The sequence below is a fragment of the Lepidochelys kempii genome, chromosome 16 (genome assembly GCF_965140265.1).
Source record: "Lepidochelys kempii isolate rLepKem1 chromosome 16, rLepKem1.hap2, whole genome shotgun sequence".
NCBI classification, from domain to species: Eukaryota; Metazoa; Chordata; order Testudines; family Cheloniidae; genus Lepidochelys; species Lepidochelys kempii.
In genome coordinates, this window is record NC_133271.1 from 15,707,468 (window position 1) to 15,731,038 (window position 23,571).

At 47.2% G+C, this 23,571-nt stretch overlaps 2 protein-coding genes across 5 annotated transcripts in view; both read left to right on the forward strand.

Annotated features, from left to right (window-relative positions):
• The window catches only part of EEIG1 (estrogen-induced osteoclastogenesis regulator 1), a 45,220-nt gene extending 39,320 nt beyond the window's left edge, over positions 1 to 5,900 (forward strand). For both annotated transcript variants that reach the window (XM_073314712.1, XM_073314713.1), the window contains one exon: positions 796 to 5,900. In XM_073314712.1, coding sequence (XP_073170813.1) covers positions 796 to 841 — 46 coding nt within the window. In that variant the 3' untranslated portion in view covers positions 842 to 5,900. The remainder of the gene's footprint in view (positions 1 to 795) is intronic.
• An 11,166-nt stretch (positions 5,901 to 17,066) lies between these two features.
• On the forward strand, positions 17,067 to 23,482 carry DPM2 (dolichyl-phosphate mannosyltransferase subunit 2, regulatory). Of its 3 annotated transcripts, XM_073314143.1 has the most exons (5): positions 17,067 to 17,195; positions 18,211 to 18,331; positions 20,276 to 20,365; positions 21,789 to 21,891; positions 22,187 to 23,482. In XM_073314143.1, the coding sequence occupies exons 3-5, from the start codon at positions 20,285 to 20,287 to the stop codon at positions 22,243 to 22,245; spliced, it is 243 nt and encodes an 80-aa protein (XP_073170244.1). In that variant the 5' UTR covers positions 17,067 to 17,195; positions 18,211 to 18,331; positions 20,276 to 20,284; the 3' UTR covers positions 22,246 to 23,482. The 3 variants fall into 3 exon arrangements, with proteins under 3 accessions (XP_073170244.1, XP_073170243.1, XP_073170245.1); XM_073314142.1 differs by lacking the exon at positions 18,211 to 18,331 and having other exon boundaries at positions 17,069 to 17,195; XM_073314144.1 differs by lacking the exons at positions 17,067 to 17,195; positions 18,211 to 18,331 and adding an exon at positions 18,338 to 19,000.
• The last annotated feature ends 89 nt before the right edge of the window (positions 23,483 to 23,571 follow it).

Below are 23,571 nucleotides of genomic sequence, written 5' to 3' on the forward strand. Positions count from 1 at the left end.
GATTGTAGCAAAAATGCAAAGCCTAATTCATTCTCCATTCTCAGCTGCATGCTTTCCTGTGTCCATTCAGAGCGCAAAAAGAAAAGGAGTACTTGTGGCACCTTAGAGACTAACCAATTTATTTGAGCATAAGCTTTTGTGAGCTACAGCTCATGTCATCGGATGAAGTGAGCTGTAGCTCACGAAAGCTTATGCTCAAATAAATGGGTTAGTCTCTAAGGTGCCACAAGTACTCCTTTTCTTTTTGCGAATACAGACTAACACGGCTGTTACTCTGAAACCATTCAGAGCTCGTTTCTCTGTGAGGAGAGATGCTATTAAATAGTGTTCCCATAATGCTTTGCGCTGCCATAGCGCCTTTTATCACAGGATCTCAAAGCCATTTACGTTCACTAAACCTCACAAGCTCCAGGATAAGTGGAGTTTGGGGTGAAGTGTCTAATACAAAGTCACACACCAAGTCAGTGGCGAAGCTGTGACTAGAGCCCTGGAGTGCTAAGGCTTTCACTGCTCCAATAGACAGCTTCTCCTCTGGAGCCTTTCCAAATGTCCTCTGCCTAGCCTCTTTCATCTGTCTCTCGCAGGAAGGAAAAGTGTGTGACAGTCAGTTCTCTTTCCAGCTTTGGGGTGTTGATTGCCATTTGGCTGCCTCGCTTTTGTTATGCAGGCTGGTTTAGCTATTTTCAGTATATTTTTTGTTTGGAAAAAATTCCTGAATTCTGAGCTCTGCATAGATGCTTCTGTATTAATCTAAAGGTGTAAATACAAGAACTTGTTCTCCCCCTCCTCCTGCAGGGTCTCATCTGGAATTTATGAGCCAGTGGTGATTGAAACCCGTTAAATGTGAAGAACAGGATAGACCTGCTGGCAACAGACCCCCTACCCCGTCCTCTGCCACACGGATGCCAATCTTTACCTCTCTACATGCAACATTCCAGAAGGGATTTCTCCAGACCCCTCCCCTTATGTTTGCACTGCAGAACTCCTCTGAGACCATACCACTCCAGAACATGCACTTTTCCTGACTTGGCATTAACTCCCCACTCATCCCCGTGCTTCCAAACACCCTTGAATTCCCTGCAGATCCAAGGGGTCTGTCTGGAAGTCTTCTCTTTGTTGGAGGATGTTCCTCCCTTCCCCAGTCCCTCATTCCATGCATTGCTTCCTTACTAGGGATTTCTTCACTCCTGTATCTGCAAACCTTTGGGTTGTACCACTGTGAATTTTTCAAACCACTGAAGGGGAAAACCAGAACTGACAAACCATGAGAGCAGTTCCTTGTTGAAACAATGAGCTGGCCACTTGCAGGATACTTGATTCCACTGATTCTGCATTGTGGATTGCAAGGAAACTTCACCTCCTATGGCAACATTTTACTGAGCAACGAATCCAAAAAACCAAACCCCCCAATCATCTGCTCATAGGAAACATTTCCCAAAAGTGCATTTCAGAAAACGAATGAAACAGACAGAGATGGAAGTCAATGTTAAAGGTTAAATGCTATCGCTTGTTAGCTTCGCTAACTGCTGTACTGCCTTTCACTGCTGGGCATGGGAGGCTGTTTTCATCGGTTGGTATTAGCAGGAGCACTTTAGAAATTCCATATGTGCCCAGAACAGGGGGTGTGATTTGGTTGTGATGATCTCTCCCATCATGGCAAGAGTGGCTAAACGGTTGTCTTTCCCAACCAGAGCCAGTGAGGGAACTGGTTTCTGGTTGGCCCTTCGTGCTGTGCGAGAAGGGAGCCATTGTCAAGTCAGTCCCCTCCTATGCTGGGGAGCAGCTTTGACTAATGCAGAAAGAAATGGCTAAATCTCCGCTACTTTGGTGGAGTGGAGCCTTCCTGCTGCACTAGCCACAGCAGCCATTCTCCTCCACTCCGGAGGTGCGAACTCTGCATCGGACAGGCTTAAACCTGTCGTCTTGGTTGATCTTTTCACGGTTGAGCTTTTTCTCATTTGGTTTCTGCAGTTGCCTGAAACATTAACTGCCCTTTTTTTCCTGGTGCGATGTGGCAGAGAAGAGGTGAGCCTTTTTCAGCTCCCACTTGTAGATTTCTCCCGGCTGCTGAATTACAGGTGAGGATCTAGGCAGGCTTCTGCCTTGGGTCGGCTGCAGGCTGTGTTCGCAGCCCTTTCTGTACAGGCGCTTTCAGCCTATAAGCTATTTCTGTGTGGTGCTCGTTCGTTTTTTGCTGTTGTCCCGTAGTAGCACTCGGCAGCCATGCGCTTTGACTAACAGCACACTCCAGGTCACTGGCAACACATGTGCGTGCACACACATCCTGTTTTTCTCACACACGCTGTCCCATTTAGCAGGAAGAAGTCATTTTTGATCTTTTTGGTTTTTCAAATTCTTAATTATGGCCAAGCTTTTTTCAGGACTAACGGTTGTGTCCCTGGGTAACTAAAACACACGCAGATGAGCTGCTGGGAAAGGCAATTCCACAGATGATTGCAAGACTGAAGGGGCCTGGATTTCTAGTCTGACTAGCACCGGTGGCTTGGATGGGGAGGATTCTGTGAGCAGAACAGCAAGGCTGGCTCTAGCTGTTTCTGCGACAGACCCACCAGTCCCTCTCCATTTGTACTATAGCTGTGCAGACAGCATTTTGGGTGGGCACTTTTTCTCTCGGCCACCTACCTTCCCCTCAGAAGGAATTGACGAATCTTGGCCTAGGCCCGTCAAACCTTCTGTTTGAACATGGGAAAGAGCTCCTGGTTAGACCAAGTCTGTCCAAAGCCAAGGCCCTTTCACTCTTGCCTACATTTTAATCATCATCTCCTCTCCGCTCGGGTTGGCACCGGGTAGCGGGTTGGTGAGATGCCCAGCTGGCTTAGGTAGGGCTGGCTCTACACTGTTGAGGATCCCAAAGGTTTGGAGAAGGGGGAGAATTAGTTACTTGCCTCTCCCTCCAGAGCTGCTGCCAGAGAAGCTGGGTTGGCTGGCACAGCGCCCATCCAGCAGCGCTCCCCACTGCTTTCCCTGTGGGCAAAGGCGCTCTATGGTGCGGAGCCCCCTGAAGTCAGTGGGAGCGGTGGGTGAACTGTGGGTATGCAGCACTCCTGGAAACCGGCTCCTAAATGTCCTCCGCCTTCCAGCAGCAGTTCAAGGACTTGGGAGGAGATGAGTAACCCAGGAATGAGTCCAAAGCCAGGTCAGCTTAGCTGCTTCCTTCCGGTGTCCATCTTGCTTGTTACTACAGCAATGGCTAGGAACCAAGAGCCTTTGTTCTGGGCTCCAGCTGGCAAGAGAGGTAACTGGTCTGGGAGGGGATGTTTGCTGTTAGACATGTCACAAAACACCCTTTGAGACAAAGGGAGAAATAGCTCCTTCCAGAGAGACAACAGGAGGAGCAGGCTAGCTTTCAAAACCTATGTCCTCCCCTGTCACCAGGCTGGCAAGCAACCCTAACCTCTGATCCCGAGACGTTGGAGAGCTGCGGCCTTTCTGTAGATTGCTGTCTCTGGCTTTGCAGCAGTTCGGTGCTCTGCTGTTTAAATTCTTGGCAGTTTTTGTGCCTCTTGGTTTTGTTTCCTGGCAGTTGTTGATGAGTTTGTAGATGTTGATCTGTTAGCAGCTTTTAGCTCAGACCCCTCCTGTTTTGACTAAGAGCAGCCCTAGTCATCTGGAACAAGTGAGTACAGCTAATCTTGGATTGTTCAGAACAGGGCCAGGGAGGGAGGGAGGAGGAGTTGTCTTTCCACATACCACACCAAATTCCAGCTTTGCATCCTTCCTCACAAGTGATGCCCAACAGTCCCGCAGCCTGGTGCTGCATGTGTACTTTGGAGCACAGAGGGAGGCTGAGCAGGCATTGGGATCATCTGGACAGCAGCCCTGCTGCCTGGCTGGAAGCTTTGTATCTTGCAAGCACTTTTTTCCTTATGGCATTGCTGGTATTTGTTGCTAGTTGGGATGCTGAAGAATATTTTGCGAGTTTGTCAAACTTAAACCACTGGTTAGTTTCCAAGTCTTTTTTCCTTGAAGTTTATTGAATTTTTATAAACCCAGCAGGCTGGTGTTCTTTGACTGCATTGTGGTGTTGTCGTTGTTTCATTGGTATTTTATTTCAGGGGGGCTAAGGGAGGTAACTTTTCCTCCCCCAATTGTCCCCTTCTCAGGGGATCCAGAAGTGAACTAGGCAAGGGAAGGGCCCTCTGGCAAGATTTTGCATCCCTGATCAATGGTGTAGGCCCTGGTCTCTAGTGCAGGAGAGCAGGATGGTTAAGCTGGGCTGACCCCGGGGAGCAGAGCTGGATTCCCTGCCCCCTTGCCCTCAGCCCCCAGGGCCAAGATGGAATGGACTGGATTCCACACTCCCCATTACAACAGATTAACATTTCAAGACCTTTCTATTTGGAAGCCCACCGCAAAGCGTGGGTCTTCAGCCTATCTTTTTTTATTAACTTTTTTAAAGAAACTATAAACTGAAGAATTATCTGGGAAGGGCAGATGTAAAGGTCATGACTTGGCATAGCCCCCAAATGAGTCAGGGAAGGAGACTGGTTCGGCTCTGCTCTGGATGGGAATGGGGAAAGGATGACCTAATGCCTCCAGTTTCTCTGTGACTGGCACTTTAAATGGGAGCTTTCATGCTGTCCTGATGATTTAAGGACAGTCAGTTTCTTAGTGTCTCCCCCACCATCACCCTCTGGAAGGAAAGTTTAGCCCTTTTAAGTGTTTGTTTTTGGTTTTTAGAGTGTTTCGAACTGGGCTGAGATCTGAAGAAAGTTGTTGCATTAAAATTTAATAGGAGGGATTGATTTTATTTTATTGCGTTGTTGTTTTAAAGTCATGGTTGTGCAGCTGGACTCTGCACTCACCACCCTCTGGGAAATCTCGCTCCAGGTACGCTTGAGACTAGAGTGCCCAGGTGAGAGAGGCTCCCCTCCTGGGGAGAGGGAGCTGAGCAAATCTTCCCCACCCTGTTCCCTTGCTGCCTTACCTCAGGAGCTGCTAACTAATTCATTGCTCCTCTCCTCTCCCCCAATCCCAAGCTGAGGGAGTTGCTGCTCCAGTGACTCAGTCCTGTAGACAGGGCTGGTCTCTCTGGGACTGTTCCCACAAACACTGCGCCCGGTAGCGAGTGTTTGTGGTACTTACAAGCCGCCACCTCTACCTAATGGGCTGATCCTGCAAAGTCCAGTCCCCACCCCCCAAGCTGCATTTTCCATCAGCCCTCCTTTGCAGTCCTAACCCAGTCTCCTCCACAGCTCCATGGAGCTGTTGCTTCTACCCCACTGGGAAGGAGTAAGCATAGAAAACCTGGGAAATCACAGGAACTTGGAAGAAGGTTTGAGCTGGAGGTGCAGCTGATCCTCTTACTTGCCTTGAGAGAATAAGAAAATGTTTGTTAAAGCCCATATTTTTTCATGTGGGGGGGGAAAGGGGAGATCATGTTTTATTCTCTTGAACGTGAATTGAACTCAGTGATCTTCAGAAGAGAAGCGCACTCGATTTATATTCAGATGCTATAGCGAGAGAGATTACAGATATTTTTGGAAAGGGAATGGGTCTATGCAAATTTCCAAAATGGCTTGAAAGAGAATTTAACTTTTTTTTTTTTTTACTTTGAAATCTAAAGAAGAGAAAATCTAACTTTTTTCACAAAGCAGAAGTGCGTGGAGAAAGAAGCTACTTCCACGGCTCTATTTTGATGTTGATTCTCGGAAAGTTTATGGGCTGGAGGGAATGAGTATTTTTCACCATTGTTATCTTGCTCCTCTAGTTTTGTTTCTTTTCTAATGGAATGCTGTGCCATCTTTGATTCAGCAGATCGCGTCTGTATTTTCTGTATCTGGTTCCTAATGTAGAGAAATAACAAATATAAGAGGAAATCACTATAATGTCAAATGTTGTTATGGTTTTGGGGAAAATAAAGGTTTTTTGGTACTTCACTTATTGATCCTTGGTTTGTTTCTCTCCCCCATCCCTCCCCCCCCCAGTTGCATCTTGGGTTTTCTTAATCTCCTTGCTGATGAAAGTGAAGCTGTGTATATGCAGTACCTTGCACAGTGGGCTCCTACATGTCCCTGCAATACAAATAATTGACCCATGGAATCGCTCCAGGAATTCTGGGATAGCAGCTAAGCTATGAAGGGCTTATTTAGCAGGACTCTCCCTCCCTTGACTTAATTACTGGAGGTGGGTCGGAAGGGAAATCAAGAGGGTTGCAAATAGCACAAGCCCCACACCCAACGTGTAGTGGATCCCCTGAAATGGGGGTGGGGGGTTTCCAGTCTCAAAGAGGAATACAAGAAAGATGCAAAGTAGATCTAGCTGAAATGCCTGAGCAATACATGGAAAGGGAGTTTGGTCTGCATTGATGCAATTACCACCATCTTGCCCAGTACAGGAAAAGATAGTGTTTGATCCTGGGCAGACCAGATCCACCCTGTGTGCCTGCATTGACTACTGCTTTTGTCCGGAAAGACAAAAGGCAGAGGTTCCCAGACTGGTCCGTGGAGCATCTGCTGGCCATCTGCAGCGATCTGGCTGAACACATGGTTCTGGTCCCTCATTTGAACTGTGGAGAAGCCGGGAATCTATTAAACAGCTTCAGAGGGCTAGGCTAGTCTACACACTACCCAGGTTTTGGTGATACAGCTATACGGGCAGAGCCACCTCATGTAAAGCTGCCTATACCTAGAAAAGGAGTTTTTCTGCTGCGTGGTAACACCACCTCCCTGACGACAATAGCTGGGCCCACGGAAGTGCTCGCCTGGATTTGCCAGCATACATATGTCAGCTGGCGGGAGGGGAGAGTGACAGACACAGCTATACTGACAAAACTTTGTAGCATAGACCTGGCCCCAGTATTCCCCTTCCATGAAGGTTATGGCTGTCGCCACTACAGGGTGGTTGTGAGATTGCACATGGAAGGGGAAGTGCCAGCCAGGGAGAAATGAGAACCCTTCCTGTAGACAGACTCAACCTGCACCCTTTCCAAGATACTTGCTTGGAGCTGCACACTGGTTAAACTTGGCATCCTGGGTTTTGCTTCATCCTCCCCCAAAAAGTTTCTCTCTGTTATCAAATGCCCAAATCTTTTAAATCCCACCCCATATACTTCCTCACTTGCCCCATGGGCTCCCTTCTAGCACCATTAATACCTTTCAACTGGCTGGTTGGGAGCAATGCAAGACAGCTCATTCTTTTCTCTTTCTTCCTGGCAGGGGTGGACTGATTTTAAATCAAGGTGATTTAAACCACCAAGTGGAAAGCCTCGATTTAAATCACTGATTCTAAACAACTTTTCCATTTGTACTTCTGTTATTTCCTAGAAAATGGTGCATTCTCATTGGATGATATAACCATTAAAATATGACAGGTTTCAGAGTAACAGCCGTGTTAGTCTGTATTCGCAAAAAGAAAAGGAGGACTTGTGGCACCTTAGAGACTAACCAATTTATTAGAGCATAAGCTTTCGTGAGCTACAGCTCACTTCTTCTGAAGAAGTGAGCTGTAGCTCACGAAAGCTTATGCTCTAATAAATTGGTTAGTCTCTAAGGTGCCACAAGTCCTCCTTTTCTTTTTTCATTAAAATATGTTGATTTATAGCTACATGGAACCTTTACACTTGATTTGGTACATCTTTTTGCTTCCCAGGAGAGTACACTGTAACGACATCCATTTACTTAAGCAATTATGTCGCTTCATATTTTCAGATTTTTATTAATTAGGCATTTTTAGTATGTTAGAAAATGGTGACTGAGTGGAGTCATAAAAATTCATAATTTGAGAACTAAGCCAATCAGAGCTCAGGTAGGGAGGAGCTATAAAATAGGGGTATGAGACCACCCAGGGAGACTTATGGGATACACCATGGTGTCAGCGGCTGGGTCCCAGTGCCTGTGATGACTTTGCCAGTCTCTTGCAACCAGTAGAGCACCCCCTGAGCACCCTCCTCACCTACCCAGGATCAAGCCCTTAATACTGCACATGACCTATTCTCTATGAAACTTGACCTCCAAAGTTAATGTTTTTCCCTAGGTTCTTTCTTTACATAGAAAAGCGGCCTTGAACTCAAAAAATTTTTATAGACTCGTGAATTCAGGCTACTTAATTTTTATTTAAATGTTTAAAGAGATTATAATAAATTTAGGCCTTAATATATTCTGTATTACATTCAAATTCATTTTAAATTAGTTTTTTTAAGTATTATAATTTAAATAATATTTAAAAATCCAATTTAAATAAAATATTTTTTAAAAATCATTTTTTATCCACCCTGTGGAGTAGGGGATTGCATGCGAAAACTGCATTAATGTGATTTAAGATGCATTCTTCTGGCTACATAGAATACTTAGTGTTGGCCGAATGAGCTGATTTTAATCCACACAGTCAATCCGTTTCAAGATGTCAAAAGGCTCACAAAGACCAGGTGTTCATGGGAATTGAAACCAGATCAACCTGTTAACCCTAAGCAAATAAAGGCCAGTGCTGGAAGAAGCCTTGGCCCTTTTTTAGACCCTGAGTGCTGCATTTTGAGAACTGTTTAACAAAAGGAAATTCACCACCGGCACTTGGTGGGAGCAAGGCAAATTCTGCTCCATTTGCTTTCTAGGTCAGGCATTTGCCCACATTTCAACAGCAGCACCAGTGTTCTTAATCTAGTCCCTAGAGCACTGTGCAAACATGCACTAATGTATCCCCACCCCTTTGATGGATCCTGTAATCTGTAGATTTGTGTTTTAGGTGCCTGTTTAATTTAGCACATGATTATTTGTAGTGCAGAAGTACATAGCGGCCTCAAGATAAGAATACCATTGTGCTAGGCACAGCAGGGTAGGGCAAAGTGCAGCAATGCACATACGCTTCCTAAGTGTCTGCACAAAGGAGGGTAGTCCAAATAGACGAGACATTTAAGGAGTGGAGGAGAGGAAGGATTATTTCCCTCTTTTGTCATTCTCTCTGACTCTGGCCCAATGAGCTAATGGGATCCTGAGATCCATAAAGAGGAATCTCGGGTAGGAGTAGAGGTTCTTTTACTTCTCCATTTGCTGCACTGCTGCTGGAATCCGATGTCTAGTTCTGGAGCCCATGATTCAAGGATGTTGGTAAATCCGAGAGATTTCAGAGAAGAGCCAGGAGAATGGTGAAAGGATTAGAAAGCCTGCCTTACAGTGATAGAGTCAAGTAGCTCGACCTATTTAGCTTAACAAAGAGAAGGTTATGGGATGACTTAGTTGCCGTCTAGAAGAACCTATACGGGGAACAACTATTTAATAGGCTCTTCAATCTAGTAGAGAAAGGTCTAACATGATCCAATGGCTCGAAGTTGAAGCCAGACAAATTCAGACTGGAAATACGATGTAAATTTTTAACAGAGTAATTAACCACTGGAAAATGTATCAAGGGTCATGGTGGATTCCTAATCACTGACCGTAATTAAATGCAGACTGGGCATTTGTTTCTAAAAGATCTGTTCCAGGAGTTATTTTATGGAAGCTCTATGGCCTGTGCTACACAGGAGGTCAGACTAGAAGGGTGCCTCTCCCCGCATTCATTGTATAGGGCACCTAGGCACCGAGCTCAGGCTTTATAGATTGCAGAGGCATTCCTGTGATTTTTTTTTCTAGGTGCCACGTCACTCAGCATTGTATATCTAAGTGCCTTGCCTTAACCACAAGGCTGACCTTCCTCCTAGGAGGCTGGCCACAGACTTGGGTCTGTGTTATTGTCGCTGTCCCAGCCTGCCCCTCTCTTGCTGCTGGGACATTGCGGAAGGATTGCTGTATCTTAGGGCTCGTCTACACCGGCAATGTTAAAGCACTGCCACGGCTCTAAAAAACCCACCTCCACGAGGGGTTTTTTCACACTCCTGAGCGAGGAAGTTGCAGCACTGTAAAGTGCCAGTGTAGACAAGCCCTTACTCTTTGTTGACTTTTCAAATCTATGAATGAAGCAAATGGATGTACAGCAGGTGTTTTCAGTCTGAGTATGCTCTGCATCGCAGGGCCGGGGGGATTAACTGAGAGGCTGTTTGTAGCTCACTGTGCCTGCCAGAGCTGACTATCGAGCTGAGGCATTTCTGGCTTCCAGCTCCACAGCCTCCAATAGCCTGTTCTCCTTCTCTTTGCTGTGTTTACAAATGCCCATCTCTTGGGACAGGGTTCCCCGCTTCCCCTGGTCAATCAGAGGCACAATCTGGAGGGAGGTAAAAACCACAAGAAGCAAGTCTTTTCTAGCTCCCTTCATTTTAGCTTCTTTTTAGGAAGCCAGGCCCTGGTTCTGCTGTGAATATTCCTTGCCTACATGGGAGAAACTACCTGGCACAGGTATAGTGGAATAACCTGCTCTAGCTATTCCAGAACAACTGCCCGGGCTGGAGCCACTGTTCCAGAGCAGAGCCATTTGAAAATGAAGTAATTAGTCTGGAATAAAATAACTTATTTTGCAATAGTATCCACCGGGGCAGTTATACCAGAATAGCTACTGAGGAACAGTTATTCTGTTCTAGCTGCACCAGGAAGTTTCCACCATCAAGACAAGCCCTAAGGCGCAGCAAGAGCCGGCAAGAAGGAATCAGGAATGGAGTCCAATTAGAAACTGGAATGTGCAAACTTAACTTCCACTCAGATTCCTTCCTCAAGGCTTCTGAGCCAAATTGCAATCCAGCCAAATTCCATGGCATTTGTGACTTTCCAGTTTCAGGAAGGAAGGGCTTTCAGCATTTAACATTTTTAGGGAGGGAGGTGGCTCCCTTGATTCTTATCTACACATAAGAGCATTTAATCTGTTTTCTTGCAACAACAGGTAGAGATTTATCCTCAAAGCCCTTTACAAACATTACTTTAAACCCCACTAACCATTGTCAATTGCCTCCACCCTCACTTCCTTTTTTGTGAGGTGCAGATGTCTCACCTTGGCTAAATAAAATAAGCAGGGTTATAGCCCAACCAGTGTCCTTGCTGGATTTGGTCTCCTGGCCACGAGCTGTTCTGAAGTCATAAAACAGACTTCGGAAGAAAATGAAGCAGAGTTCACTGTTAATAAGAGAGGTTTCTGGATTTGAATGAAGTTCTTTTCTCAAGTTGGCAGGATGTTTGAAAAGCAGTCAGTTCATATCCACTAAGCTGATGGCACCTTACCAATGATAAGTTACTGGTCCTAGAATCTAGACAGACTTGTGACGTACTGTCTGATCACTCATGATAACTTAGTCAGGGAGATGAATTAAATCTCAACACACCTCTGTGCTAAATAGAGCAAACTCTTAAATCAGCATTGGCTGTAAACTCAGATTCTGCATAGGTCACTTAATGAGTTAACAAACAACGTTAAAGAATTAGATTGTGGGTTAAATATAAATGCATCCTTCATGGCCACAGAGAGTTCAGTGAATGTTATCTAGCTGCTGATCTGCTGTTTCAACATGGGCTTTTTTGGAACTCTCTAACTATATCTCCAGCTGGGTTTTCATTTCAAGACTATTCTATATTTAAGAAACTCATGGCCCTAATGGGAGACAGCCCAGGATGAAATATTCGGCTTGTATGTAACAGTGCACAGAGTGATCTTGTGTTCCAGCCAACAGCACAATTTGGTTTCCTTTGGAAGTAAATATTTTGTTCAGGCTTTTCAAACACGTTAAATTAATATCCAGTTTGCAAGGCCTGGCGTAGCATTGAAATGAAGTCCTGTGTGGCAGTGAGTAATTCCTAACCTTCAAGGTTCCTTGCCTCTTGCACATTGCTGTACGTCAGCAAACAATCTGGAAATGATGATGCTTTTCGCATCTGATTCAGTCCTCTCTGGTTCTTCTCAGAATTGTGGAAATCCCTGGAATAATTCCTTGGGTCTGTTAGCTCTTCTGTAATTAATGCCTTCTGCATTCTCCAACCTGTTACCCAGCTTTGGGCCTTCCTCCTGTTACTGTTTGCAGCTTGTTGGGAAACAACAGTTAATCCGGGAGAGTGGGAGGCTGATTCTTCCACTTCGATGTGCCTTTCCGGGGGAGATTAAGCAAAACAACCCGTAGGTCCCCTGAGAGTTCAGACCTGGGGCGTGTCTCTCTTCAGTGGACGAAAACTCATCCCCGTCTCCCAAATCATGGGATAGGGTAGGAGGTCTGTGCTACCTAATCTAGTGGAAGGTGTAGGCATCCCTTCCTACCTCTCCATCCTGCATCGTCACTTGCAGAGGCAGATGGTTCTAGTACAGACCGATAATGGGAATCCGAAATGATTCTCTTCAACACCAGGGTGATCTGAAGGCTATTACCGTGTGGGGATGTATTGCATCTTTGTTTGCTGTAACTTGTATTTCAGTAGCACCTAGGAGTACCAGCCCTGGACCATGCCCCCATTGTGCTAGATGCAAACACAGAAGAGAGACAGTCCCTGCTCCAGAGCATAAGACAGCTAGAGGCAGACAGACAAGGGAGTACAAGGGGAAAATGACCATATTGACCTCTGTCACTGCCTTTCCCCCCCCAGTGACCACCACACCTACACAGCTAGAAGATCAACCTCTGGGGGCCATGTAGGATGGTGGTTACTCCCGTCTACCTGTTCTCTGGTGGGGCCCCCCTTTTTTGCTGAATTCCTTGATTGGGGCTTTCGTGGCACGGTGCCCTGTCTGTAACTGTGCACTGTCTTGGATTTTCAATGCCTGCAGTGGCTCATCCATCTTGGCAAATACCATGGGCCTTTTCTCCCCTGCCTGGCACCTGGTGTAGTCACTTCTGTGTAGTCACCGCACCAGTTGTCTGCATTCTCCTGGGTGCTTGTGGGTTGCACCCTTTTCACACAGATTTGAACAATTCCTGGGATGCAAGCAGTGGAGAATAACAACAGTACCTCCCTCTTCAGCAGTAGATCTCACAGCACTGTACAAAAGAGGTCAGTACCATCCCTATTGGACAGCTGGGGAAACTGAGTTACAGAGCAGTGAAGTGACTTACCCGAGGTCACGCAGCAGGCCAGAGGCAGAGCCAGGAACAGAACCCAGCTCTTCCGAGGCCAGACCAGTGCTCTGCCTACTGGGCCACATTTCCTTCAGGCCCTTTGTTTTCCCAGCAGTTCTGTCATACCAACTAACCCCCTTGATTCCTATTTTATAACTTCCTTCTATCACCACTGGCCTCTGCTCCAGGTGGATCTAGGTGAGGGTAAAAGGCAGCTCAAGGATTGCTGCAGGTATGGGGGTAGGGTGGACAGGTGTTTCTTGGGGAGTAAGAATATGGGACCTGGCCTATTAGTGGGGCCGCTGTCAGTTCCATTGTCACTTTCATTTGATCAGAGGTGGCTGTGTGTGTAAAACTGACCAGGGCCAGCCCTGAATACAGGAATGCGCCTGGCTTCCCTGGGCAGCTGCTCCCCCTAGTGCCGGGCGATCTGTGTAACCAGCCACAGTCGGGACAAAAATCCAGCTCAGTCCCTCAAACCATTTTTGATTCCCCACCCTTCTGCCTCATCCCCCCACCCATAACATTACACAGCTAGAATGGGGCTTTGCCTGAGGGTATGCCTCGACGCTGCAGCGACTGTGTGAGTGTAGCCGTGTCGACAAAAGCATTCTTCTGTCAACGTAGCGGTGTCTACACTGAAGGGAGGTGGGCAGGGCTCTGTCAGGCCGGGATGGCTTTTTCACACCCCTGACCGATGTAGCTATGTGGACCTTTTAAGTATAGACCTAGCCTGAGGCTCGGTCTACACTACAAACCTATGTCAGTACAACAACGTCACTTGCTACTGAAAAATCCACACCCCTGAGGGATGTAGTTATACAGACTGAACCCCCGATGTGTGTCAACAGCAGGGCTTCTCCCCTCGACCGAGGTGGGGACCTATGCTGATGGGAGGAGCTCTCCCCGCAGTGTAGCTAGCGTCTTCACTAAGCGCTACGGTGGCGCAGCTGCACCCATAGACAAGCCCTCTGTCTTGGGGCTGAGTAGGAATCACACAACTAATCTGGGTTGGTTAAGGCCCAGTTCTCCAGGGGGAAATCTCCAGAGTCAGTCCGATGAAGTGAGCTGTAGCTCACGAAAGCTTATGCTCAAATAAATTGGTTAGTCTCTAAGGTGCCACAAGTATTCCTTTTCTTTTTGCGAATACAGACTAACACGGCTGTTACTCTGAATCCAGCCCTCCTGTGACACAGAAAACCTTCTCCAAAGTCACCTGTCTGTCACAGGCCACTTTTCATATGGTTTCCTGCTCCTTGCCCAGTAGTAACTAGACACCACAGCTGAATCTCCAACCAGGCTGGATGAAAGCAGAACTTTTGAGGCAAAGCAAAGGTGCTTCCCCATCCCCACCCCACCTTGCTGCTGCTTTTTGCAGGACGTGGGAGAAGTTGAGGGCTGAGAGATCTACTTACCGAACATGCAGTAAAGGGCCTCAGCTACAGCCACTGCAAACAGGAGGAGTCTGATGCAGCCAGGCCCCGCATCCTCAGGTTGGCAGCTACTGGGGCAGGGGCTCTGCTGGAAAAAAAATCTCCCGAGGCATAAGAGGCAGAGTGCAGGGAGCTGCATCTGGAATGAGCCAGAGTCTTCAAGAGGCTGTTGGATAGGGCTGGAGACAGGCAGAGCAAGCATTAGCACTACTGTGTGAAGGCAGCTGGTGCCCAGACCCCCAGGACAACCTGCCCCCCGATACAGCCTGGAGTGGCATCTAGGAGGAGCCCAGAGTAACCCTCCCCCTCTCACTGGAGGCCCAATGCCTCTCCCATATCTATGAACTGGTCTCAACCATCCCCACCCCATCCCTTGGGCCCCAAAGGCCAGAGCTGGTTTTCTGGGGCACCCTGAATCAACAGCTGAATTCCACACAGGAATCAGTCAGTGTCTGCAGTGACCATGGCTCTACTGTGAGACTACTTATACTGGTATAATGACACTGGTAGGTTTCCCCATGTAGTAGGAGTATTTAAAAGGTCTGATTCACTGCTGGGGGAAAGGCTTGGTGGGTGACTAGGGGAGAGCTACAGCTCAGCTCTACCCCCAGGAGAAGTGACACCGTGTTTTGCTGCAGTCCTCTTTCTAGGGAATGGGGGCCCATCATTTCCCAGGGCTTGCAATCTTCCTGTTGGAGCCTGCTAATCTTGCGCTGTTGCCCTCTCCCTCTGAGTTCTGGGATCCTTTAGCGTCTGTGCCAATTATTTAAGGTATAACTATACGGTATAATGATGTCAGTAAATTTCCCTGTGTAGACAAACTCTTAAGTTGAAGTCCTCCACTTCTTGCACTTAGTCTCATTACTGTGATAAGTAACAATGAGGATGTCCGTAGTGTTGCTGTAATTAAATTCATTATTGTTGTGTTCTCTGTAGCCAATGTAGCAGGTGGTTTTATCCCTGGAGCTGGGGTCCCTAAGAGAGAGAACACAAAGGGCTGGGCTGGGCAGATCCTGAATTTTTCCAGAACGATTCTATTTCTGACGGGCACAAATTCTTTCTGAAGTTTTCTGCATGCTTCCCACCAGTCGCACATGAATATTTCCCATGTTGTCTGTGACTAGATCTAGGGCAAACATTTCAAAAGCACCCAAGCGACTTAGCCTAAAGTCTCGCTGATTTTCTCCTAAAAGTGCTTGTCACCTTTGAAAGTGGGACTTAGGCTACTGGCTGGCTACTAAGCCACTACGGTGCTTTTGAAAATGTTACCCCGTACAACAAATCATTCAGGCTTTACTTAAGAACCTCCCGAATGGAAATGTAATCTCCTGCTGTGTTTTATACAACCGTCTAGCCTTGCTTACTGTCCCTGTTCTAGCTGGCCCTTTAATGTTAGCCTAAGCGCTGCAGCCATGCTTGGTAAAGGAATGTTACTGTTTGGTTCACAACCAACCAGCCTTCTTCCTTACCTGACTATTAAACATGTTCTGCGTCTAGGCAGCCTGTGGCAGTGAAGTCTGCTGGCTCGCTGAAAGAGTGACTGTGACTGAACAAGGCTGAGACCTCCAGCCCTCTTCCCTGTTCTTCCTGAGCCAGCTTACCACTGAGCTCAAGAAACTTTCCCAGATGCATCACTGCAGCTAGGTTGATCAAGCTTGTCCCACCCTTCATCAGGCACTTACAGGGGCTCACCTTTATGCATCCTGTCTGTTGGGAGGAGTCCCCCAAATTGAACCAGAAGCAGCTGAGAAGCAGAATGTTTGATCGTCCCATCCTATGTGGAGAACATGTCCGGGACCTGATCACACTGGAACTTAGGTGAGAAATACCAGCCAGAGCAAACCTACCCAGCCTTCCATTTGAGGGAAGAGATCGGAAGGGGGCCAGAGGACGGATCCTCCTGGCATATTAAAACCCAGCTAGACTGAGATGTGGAGCTGGATGCAGCCTTTCCCTGTGGGATACAAACGGAACGAGTACTTCTTTTCTTTAAACTGAACGTTGATTTTGTAAAATCTCCTGCTGGGAGGTGGGAAGGAATTTTCTAGCTCATGATTGTTGGAAATAATTTTAAACAGCACGTGTGTTTTCCTGGTCTGTTTTCCTTTGTGCACTTCCTTGCTTGGAGACAGCCTAACGTTGGCTTTTATTTACAGTTAGTTCTACTCTTTGGTCGTACGAAGGCTGCAGAGGAAGGTTTGTTTGGTGGAAAGGAGAAGGTGGGCTCTTGGCATTGAAAAGAAAACCCCTGCTGGAAGCACAGCGTTGGCTTTACGTTTGATAAAATCTTGGTTTTACAAAAAGGAAAGTTGGGGCCCACTTTGAGCAGCCCATGCCCCCTTTCAGTTCCCCATTTCAAAGGAAGTAGGGGTTTACACGGATTGCTGTCACATGGTGAATGATGCCTAGGTCTGTTACAGTCACACACCCCACCCACACCACAGTCCCCAGAGGCTTGGCAGGAGACAGGCCTGCAGCGCAGCCTACAACCCCCATCGTGGCCGGGGGGGACGGAGCCACGTAGAGCCTACATCTCCCATGATGCCCTGGGGGGAAGTAGTCACTTAGAGGCTGCATCCCCCATGATGCCCCGGGGAAGGGCCACGTAGAGCCTACATCCCCCATGATGCCCCGGGGGAAGGGCCACGTAGAGCCTACATCCCCCATGATGCCCCGCGGGAAGGGCCACGTAGAGCCTACATCCCCCATGATGCAATTGTGCCAGGACAACTCCGGTGATGCTGCGGACCCAAAATGCCGATTGCTGATTGGCCTGGTGCCCCCGGAAGTGTCTGAGCCTGGTGAGCGGGCTGCGGCGGAGTCTGCGGCGGCGCTCGGCGGGGACCATGGTGGGTCCCGGCAGCCCCTTGGGGGAGGAAATTGGTGTGGGCTGGTTTCCCTTCGGGCGGGCACGGGGGGAAGGACTTGAAGGGGTTAATCCCCCTGGTCAGATGGGAGGGGGGAGGAGGAGCGAAGGGGTTAATCCCCCTCGTCAGATGGGAGGGGGGAGGAGGAGCGAAGGGGTTAATCCCCCTGGTCAGATGGGAGGGGGGAGGAGGAGCGAAGGGGTTAATCCCCCTCGTCAGATGGGAGGGGGGAGGAGGAGCGAAGGGGTTAATCCCCCTCGTCAGATGGGAGGGGGGAGGAGGAGCGAAGGGGTTAATCCCCCTCGTCAGATGGGAGGGGGGAGGAGGAGCGAAGGGGTTAATCCCCCTCGTCAGATGGGAGGGGGGAGGAGGAGCGAAGGGGTTAATCCCCCTCGTCAGATGGGAGGGGGGAGGAGGAGCGAAGGGGTTAATCCCCCTGGTCAGATGGGAGGGGGGAGGAGGAGCGAAGGGGTTAATCCCCCTCGTCAGATGGGAGGGGGGAGGAGGAGCGAAGGGGTTAATCCCCCTGGTCAGATGGGGGGGGAGGAGGAGCGAAGGGGTTAATCCCCCTCGTCAGATGGGAGGGGGGAGGAGGAGCGAAGGGGTTAATCCCCCTGGTCAGATGGGGGGGAGGAGGAGCGAAGGGGTTAATCCCCCTCGTCAGATGGGAGGGGGGAGGAGGAGCGAAGGGGTTAATCCTTTGGGGCTTTCCCCATTGCTAGGCGGTGCTGTGCTGCTGGAGCTGCAGCACTCATGGGATGATATAAACCCCAGGACCCTGGCGCTGGAGGTCCAGAGGCCCCCCCACGCAGGGTTAGCCTAAGTGTCCAGGCCAGGTTCCAACCCCATTAATGACCTTCTGTTTCCCCACCATGGATCCAATCCCCACCCCACCCCACCCCAGTCACCCAGTTGCTCCTGGTTGAGGGATTCCCCCTTCACTTGTCTTTAAAAGCATAGTTTAGTCATGCAGAATGGTGTCCCTGTTCCACCCCAGACGTGGCTGCCTTTCAGCGATGAAGATCAGCACCTTAGGAGTTTCATAGGTGAACATGGTGGAGCTTGACTCATATGATTATATTGGCCTCACAATGAAGCTGTGTTAATGTTGTGTTGAGGTGAGGAATTTGAGCATTCATGAAATGCAAGGTGTTAAGATTATCAAAATAAATTGAACTCAGGAGTTGATTGGGTAGCCAGGTTGTAATTATGTGAATTAGAATTTGACCAGGATAGGGAAGTTCACATCCCTGGTCTTTCAGAAAGTGATTTGGGCTCATTAATAATCTCATGTGCTCGACCTTGGTTTTCCATATCATTAAAAAAAAAAAAGACACCCCAGTAGCACAGTGCCTCTTAACACCCTTCTGGATCAAAGTCTGCGCTGACTGCAGTGAATCACCACCACCACTTCTGACAGCTTCCTGGGTTTTCCTAGAAGATCTCCCATCTACTTACTGATCTGCTCAGCTTGAGATTTCTAGGATCATAGCACAGGGGACATTGCTGCAGCCTCTGAGTAAGAGTAACTGCTTCAGTTACAAGGGACTGAGTGAACCACAAGTTGATGAGCATCTCACAGAAGCATGATAAGAAACCTGTCACTATTTCAGAGCAAGAGGGGATGGGTTTTATTACTGAGGCATTTATGGCAATATTTTTGCCAAGTATTTTTCCTTTTTTGGCTTTTGTTCCAAAACTACAGTGGTGTATCTTCATGGCCAGGAGCTGCAACCTAGAAGGGATACATATAACTGCATTTTTATTTATTTGTACTACCATCGCAGGTAGGAGTGCTAGTTATTGTAGCCCATAGGATTATTTTGCTAGCTATTATATCCTCCTAATTCAGCCAGCCGTATCAAATAATATGTTTCTCTTTCTGAATTAATCCATTTCATTCTTATATTTTATCAGTATTAATTCCTATGAAATGTGTTTCCTAATAATTATACATAGAATAAGTTTTGCTGAAATGCAAGAAGCCTACCAGCCTGTATCCGGTAAGATCCACTAAATAGCTAAAAGTATAATCAGTTAAGAGTAAGTCATCATAAAAACTGGCAACCTTTGGCACAGATAGGAATGGTCCCTGACCTTTGGGGAACCAAAGGGAGGAACTACTCACAACACTGAATGGATTTATCCGGCGTCTGCAACCGGTTGGTAACCACAGGGTACACCACAAACCTGGAAGTTGCCAAGAGAGCCTAGATTGGCAGTTTTTGGAGTGAGATAATATGTAGAGAGTAAGTGTCATAATCCACTAACCTATAGGATAAGAGTACCCGTAAATTTCTTAGGGTACAGAAATAAGATTTGGGTATAGTAGGTTGGGCCTGAATTGCATAGCATCAGGATCCTATAAAATACCTTGTAAGGATATCATAGGGGGCTTTTAGCTCTTTCCTTTCTTTGTCCTTCTATATTCTGTAGACTATCCTTTTATCAATCTATCAGTCTATGTTCTATCACGCTTTCAGTTCAGCTTGTGTAGTGTAGTATAACTACTCAACATTCCTAACTTTTGGGGAAGCCAGCATCATCGTGTTATTGGACATGCCAGGAGTAAGGCTGGTCCTTCACCTCCTATTATCGGGTCCTCGAGGAAGGGTGTGAGTATGTTAAGTTAAGGTACTTATAATAGGAATGTTACCACCAGGAGTTTTGGAATTCTTTTACTGTTTTGCAGTCTTAAATTTTATAGCATTTATTATTCTTTTGTTAATCTCAATAAAGTTTTTATCAATTTGGTATTGTCCTCAGTGTAAGTGTTTTTGCCAAGCACCCCAAAAGTCCTCTCCTAGTATAGAACTCTCTGAGTTCTTGGACCCCGTAGTCTGAATTGGACAAGAACCTATAAATCTTTTGGTCAGATGCCATCAGTGGCGAGCCATGACAACTAACCCATGAAATTCAGGTCAACGTTACGGACCAGGTCCCCACCATACTAGGGGCTGTAATATACACTTGTACTTTAAATGTCATTGTGCCATTTATACTGACTGTAATTCAGTTGGAGGATCTGAATTGTTTTGACTTTTGACTCTCTTATATTCCAGGCCACAGCAATGGACCAACTGGTTGGATTTGGCTTGGTAGCCTTTAGCCTCCTTCTTTTTGTTTACTACACCATCTGGATTATTATACTGGTATGGATCCCCACACACACTCTGGTTACTCCAGTCTCAATGGCTTCACTGTTGTGTTTGTTTGTTTAGACTTTCTTTAGAGGTGTTACTCTGTTTGTCTAAGTATGTGCAAGCTGAAAAGCAATTACTAAAAACTCCTTCTTGCCCAGTCTGCCATTTAAAACCTTGATCATTTGAACCTTCACCCAAAGGTCAACCACAAAGGATAACTATAGGGTTATCCGTAGCAGTGTGCCTTGTTGGGTAGATGCACTGGTTTGGATAAAGTTCCACACATTTGAACCTTCACCCAAAACTCAACCCCAAAATAGTTCTGGGGTTTTCAAAAAAGGGTTGTTCTCCCATTATTTTTCACTTCCACGCCCCATCTGTTTCCTGGTTCTCATGGGAAGTGGCAGAACTGAAATACGAGAGTCCATTCATGTGGGATCTCCAGCCCAGTACGAAGCAGGACGTATGGGAAATCATATAAGGAAGCTTTTTTTTTTTTTTTTTGAGCTTTCCGGGCCAGTTTTTAGACTCGAGGTTTGTTAAAGCTTTGGATTGGCATCTAAATCCCTGGCAGCTTCCAGTCCAAGATCTGAACATTTTTGGGTTCCCCCTCTGAATTCAAAAGTTTATTGTTTTGCTGTTACAAACCCTGTATTGTTTGTACACTCTCTGAACGTTAGAGTGCTGTATTAGGGGTATAAATATTGGTTAAGAAAGTTAACCGGTTAAACGATTAAAATTATATTGTTTAACCGGTTAACCGTTATCCAAGGTAGCTCCAGTGGGCGTGGTCCAGCCGTGGCTGGGCGCTGGTCGGCCTGGTGCAGGGCCACTGAGGTTAACGGTTAAGGTTAGTTAACTGGTAAGTCTAGTGCTTACTGATTAACCTTTTACATCCCTATGCTGTATAAGGGTTATCTGGTAGCAATGGGTATAGGTGCAAAGTTCTGCAGCATTTAACTAAACCTGCAACACCTCTGTGAAGTGGAGTAAATAGTATTGTGACTTTCCAAGAGAGGGAAGCTGAGACCCTCCTGGGGATAAGTGATTTATTCAGTCCCAGGCAGTGAGGAAATCTGAATTAGAACCCCTGAGTTTTTTGCTCCTATGCTCAAGCCATTAGACAGCAGCACTTTTGACATCCCTGGTGTCACATGCTTACTACAGTACCATGGATATATTCCACTTGTTCAGCTGCCCTTCGCTTATTACATTCTCTGTCTACAGCAGTAGCTAAAGTACCTACTGCACGCTAGTCTAGGTTATTGAACAGGCATGTTATCTCGTTACTTGGGTTTAATTTTCAAGCCGAGGGGTAATTGTGGCTCTTGAGGTTAACTGTCCCAGTGTTGCAACCATAAAGCTCCGGGTGCTGGAGAGTTGTCTTTGTATTGCCCAACTTAGTTGTGCCCTTCACTTTTGTTTCCTGCAGCCCTTCATTGACAGTGATCACGGGATTCATAAGTTCTTCTTGCCCAGGGAGTATTCGGTTACCATTCCTGTGATCGCAGGGCTCCTTCTGGTGCTGTTTGTAGGTGAGTCACATTTCTGTCTTATTCTGATCTCTTTAAAAGTTGGTCACTAATGTTTCATCTGATTGCTGACAGCAGTGAACTGCCAGTATCTAAGGCTCATGTGGTGTGAGCTTCCACACAGCAGTGCCCTGTCTGTGACTCTGCACAGTGGAATTGAATGTGAGCTTCTGCACAGTGGAATTGCCTCTCTCTCCTTCTGTGATGAGGTTCCATTTTTCGTAGCAGCGTGTTTAAAAAGCCACAGCAGCTGGCAGCGGTTATGTTTTACTCAGTCTCTCTCTCTTTCCTGTGTTAGGGGTTTTTGTAATGATTGTGATGTGGAAGAACAGAAAACCTGCAAAGAAATCAGACTGAAGACAGCAGGATGGGAGAGGCAGGCAGAAGGTGCCTGGCCTGGAATGCGTCAACAGGGACAAGACTTCCACGTGCAGAAACAAGAGGACACTCCACTCTAAGACTCTGTCACATGCTTGAATGGACATTGGACTTTGCTGTGCCCTCTTTCCATGACCCCTACCCTGAGACTTGTATCTAGCTATAGTTTACAATTTACTGCCCAAAGGGAAATGAAACTGTCTGACCCACAGGACTCCTCTAGTGAGGGACCAGAACAGCAGCCCTACTGAATCTGTACCTAGGTTGGGATAATCCTGGCATGCTGATGGCTTTGGACTCACACAGTGCAAGGACCGTAATCCTGTACTAAGGTGATGCTGTTCTGGCACCAGGCAGTGCTAGTGAGTGAAAGGCTCAGACTTCAGAGACTTTCCTCCTCTCTGCTGCAGACACCTCCTTTACTTGGTTTGTTTCTTTCATTTTTTAACTGGCTACTTTAGGTTTTTTATAGTGGATCCAGTATGTGAAAAAACAAGATCATGGATAAAAAAGTGCTCCTCTCTAAAGCTCAAAGGGCAGGTAGGGGAGAGATCCCCCTCCCCACTTACCTACTGGAGGAGTGGTGAACCATCAACATCTTGTACAAATAGAGTTACTGCCGAGAGGTCACATTCCACCCCAGTCCACCTGCTCTTATGCACACACAGGCTGTCTGTCCTATCTTAGTCAGGAGAAAGGTGGCCTCTCCACCATGCATGGCATGTTACAGGGAAGCCACAAGCTTTATAGCCTCCTTCCCGGCCCACTGTGCAGAGGAGGTAATGGAGAGGTGAGGTCCTCTGTTGTTGTGCACAAGGTGCATCACTGTTCTCCATGCTGTTCTATTCTCCGCAGGGTGCGTGCATTGAATGGGGATGGAGAAGAAAGTTCTGCTCTGCTGAACAGCAACTGAAGAAGAAGGGGAGAGGGGCTCAGATACTGTCCTGATAAATGTGGTATTAATACTTGTCCAGTGAAGCCACTGGCTCTGCTTTATACTTATGAACAACTTTCTACGTTCATGGTTGGCATAGGCCTGTGAGGGGGAAGAGCATGCAAGCTGCCGGAAGCCGTGCTTTTTCTGAGCCAGGCAGGGCTGAAGCAGCAGGGTGTTTTCAAGCCTTAGCACGCTGACTTGCTTCAAACCCTGCAGGTAGAGTTCTGGCAGCTCTGTTTGAATGTGAAGAACTGGAGTCTCAATAAATATTATGCGGTATCTCTGTCTGTGATCTTCCACTGCCCCAGACGGGTGCAGGGTCGGGGAAGTGGAGCCACCGGATCAATGAATCAGAAAATGCAGCCTGC

Excerpts from the sequence above, each read along its gene's own strand:
- DPM2 (XM_073314142.1), top strand. Across the intron at positions 20,366-21,788 it reads CCATCTGGATTATTATACTG|CCCTTCATTGACAGTGATCA; the intron begins GTATGGATCCCC and ends TGTTTCCTGCAG. Across the intron at positions 21,892-22,186 it reads CCTTCTGGTGCTGTTTGTAG|GGGTTTTTGTAATGATTGTG; the intron begins GTGAGTCACATT and ends TTCCTGTGTTAG.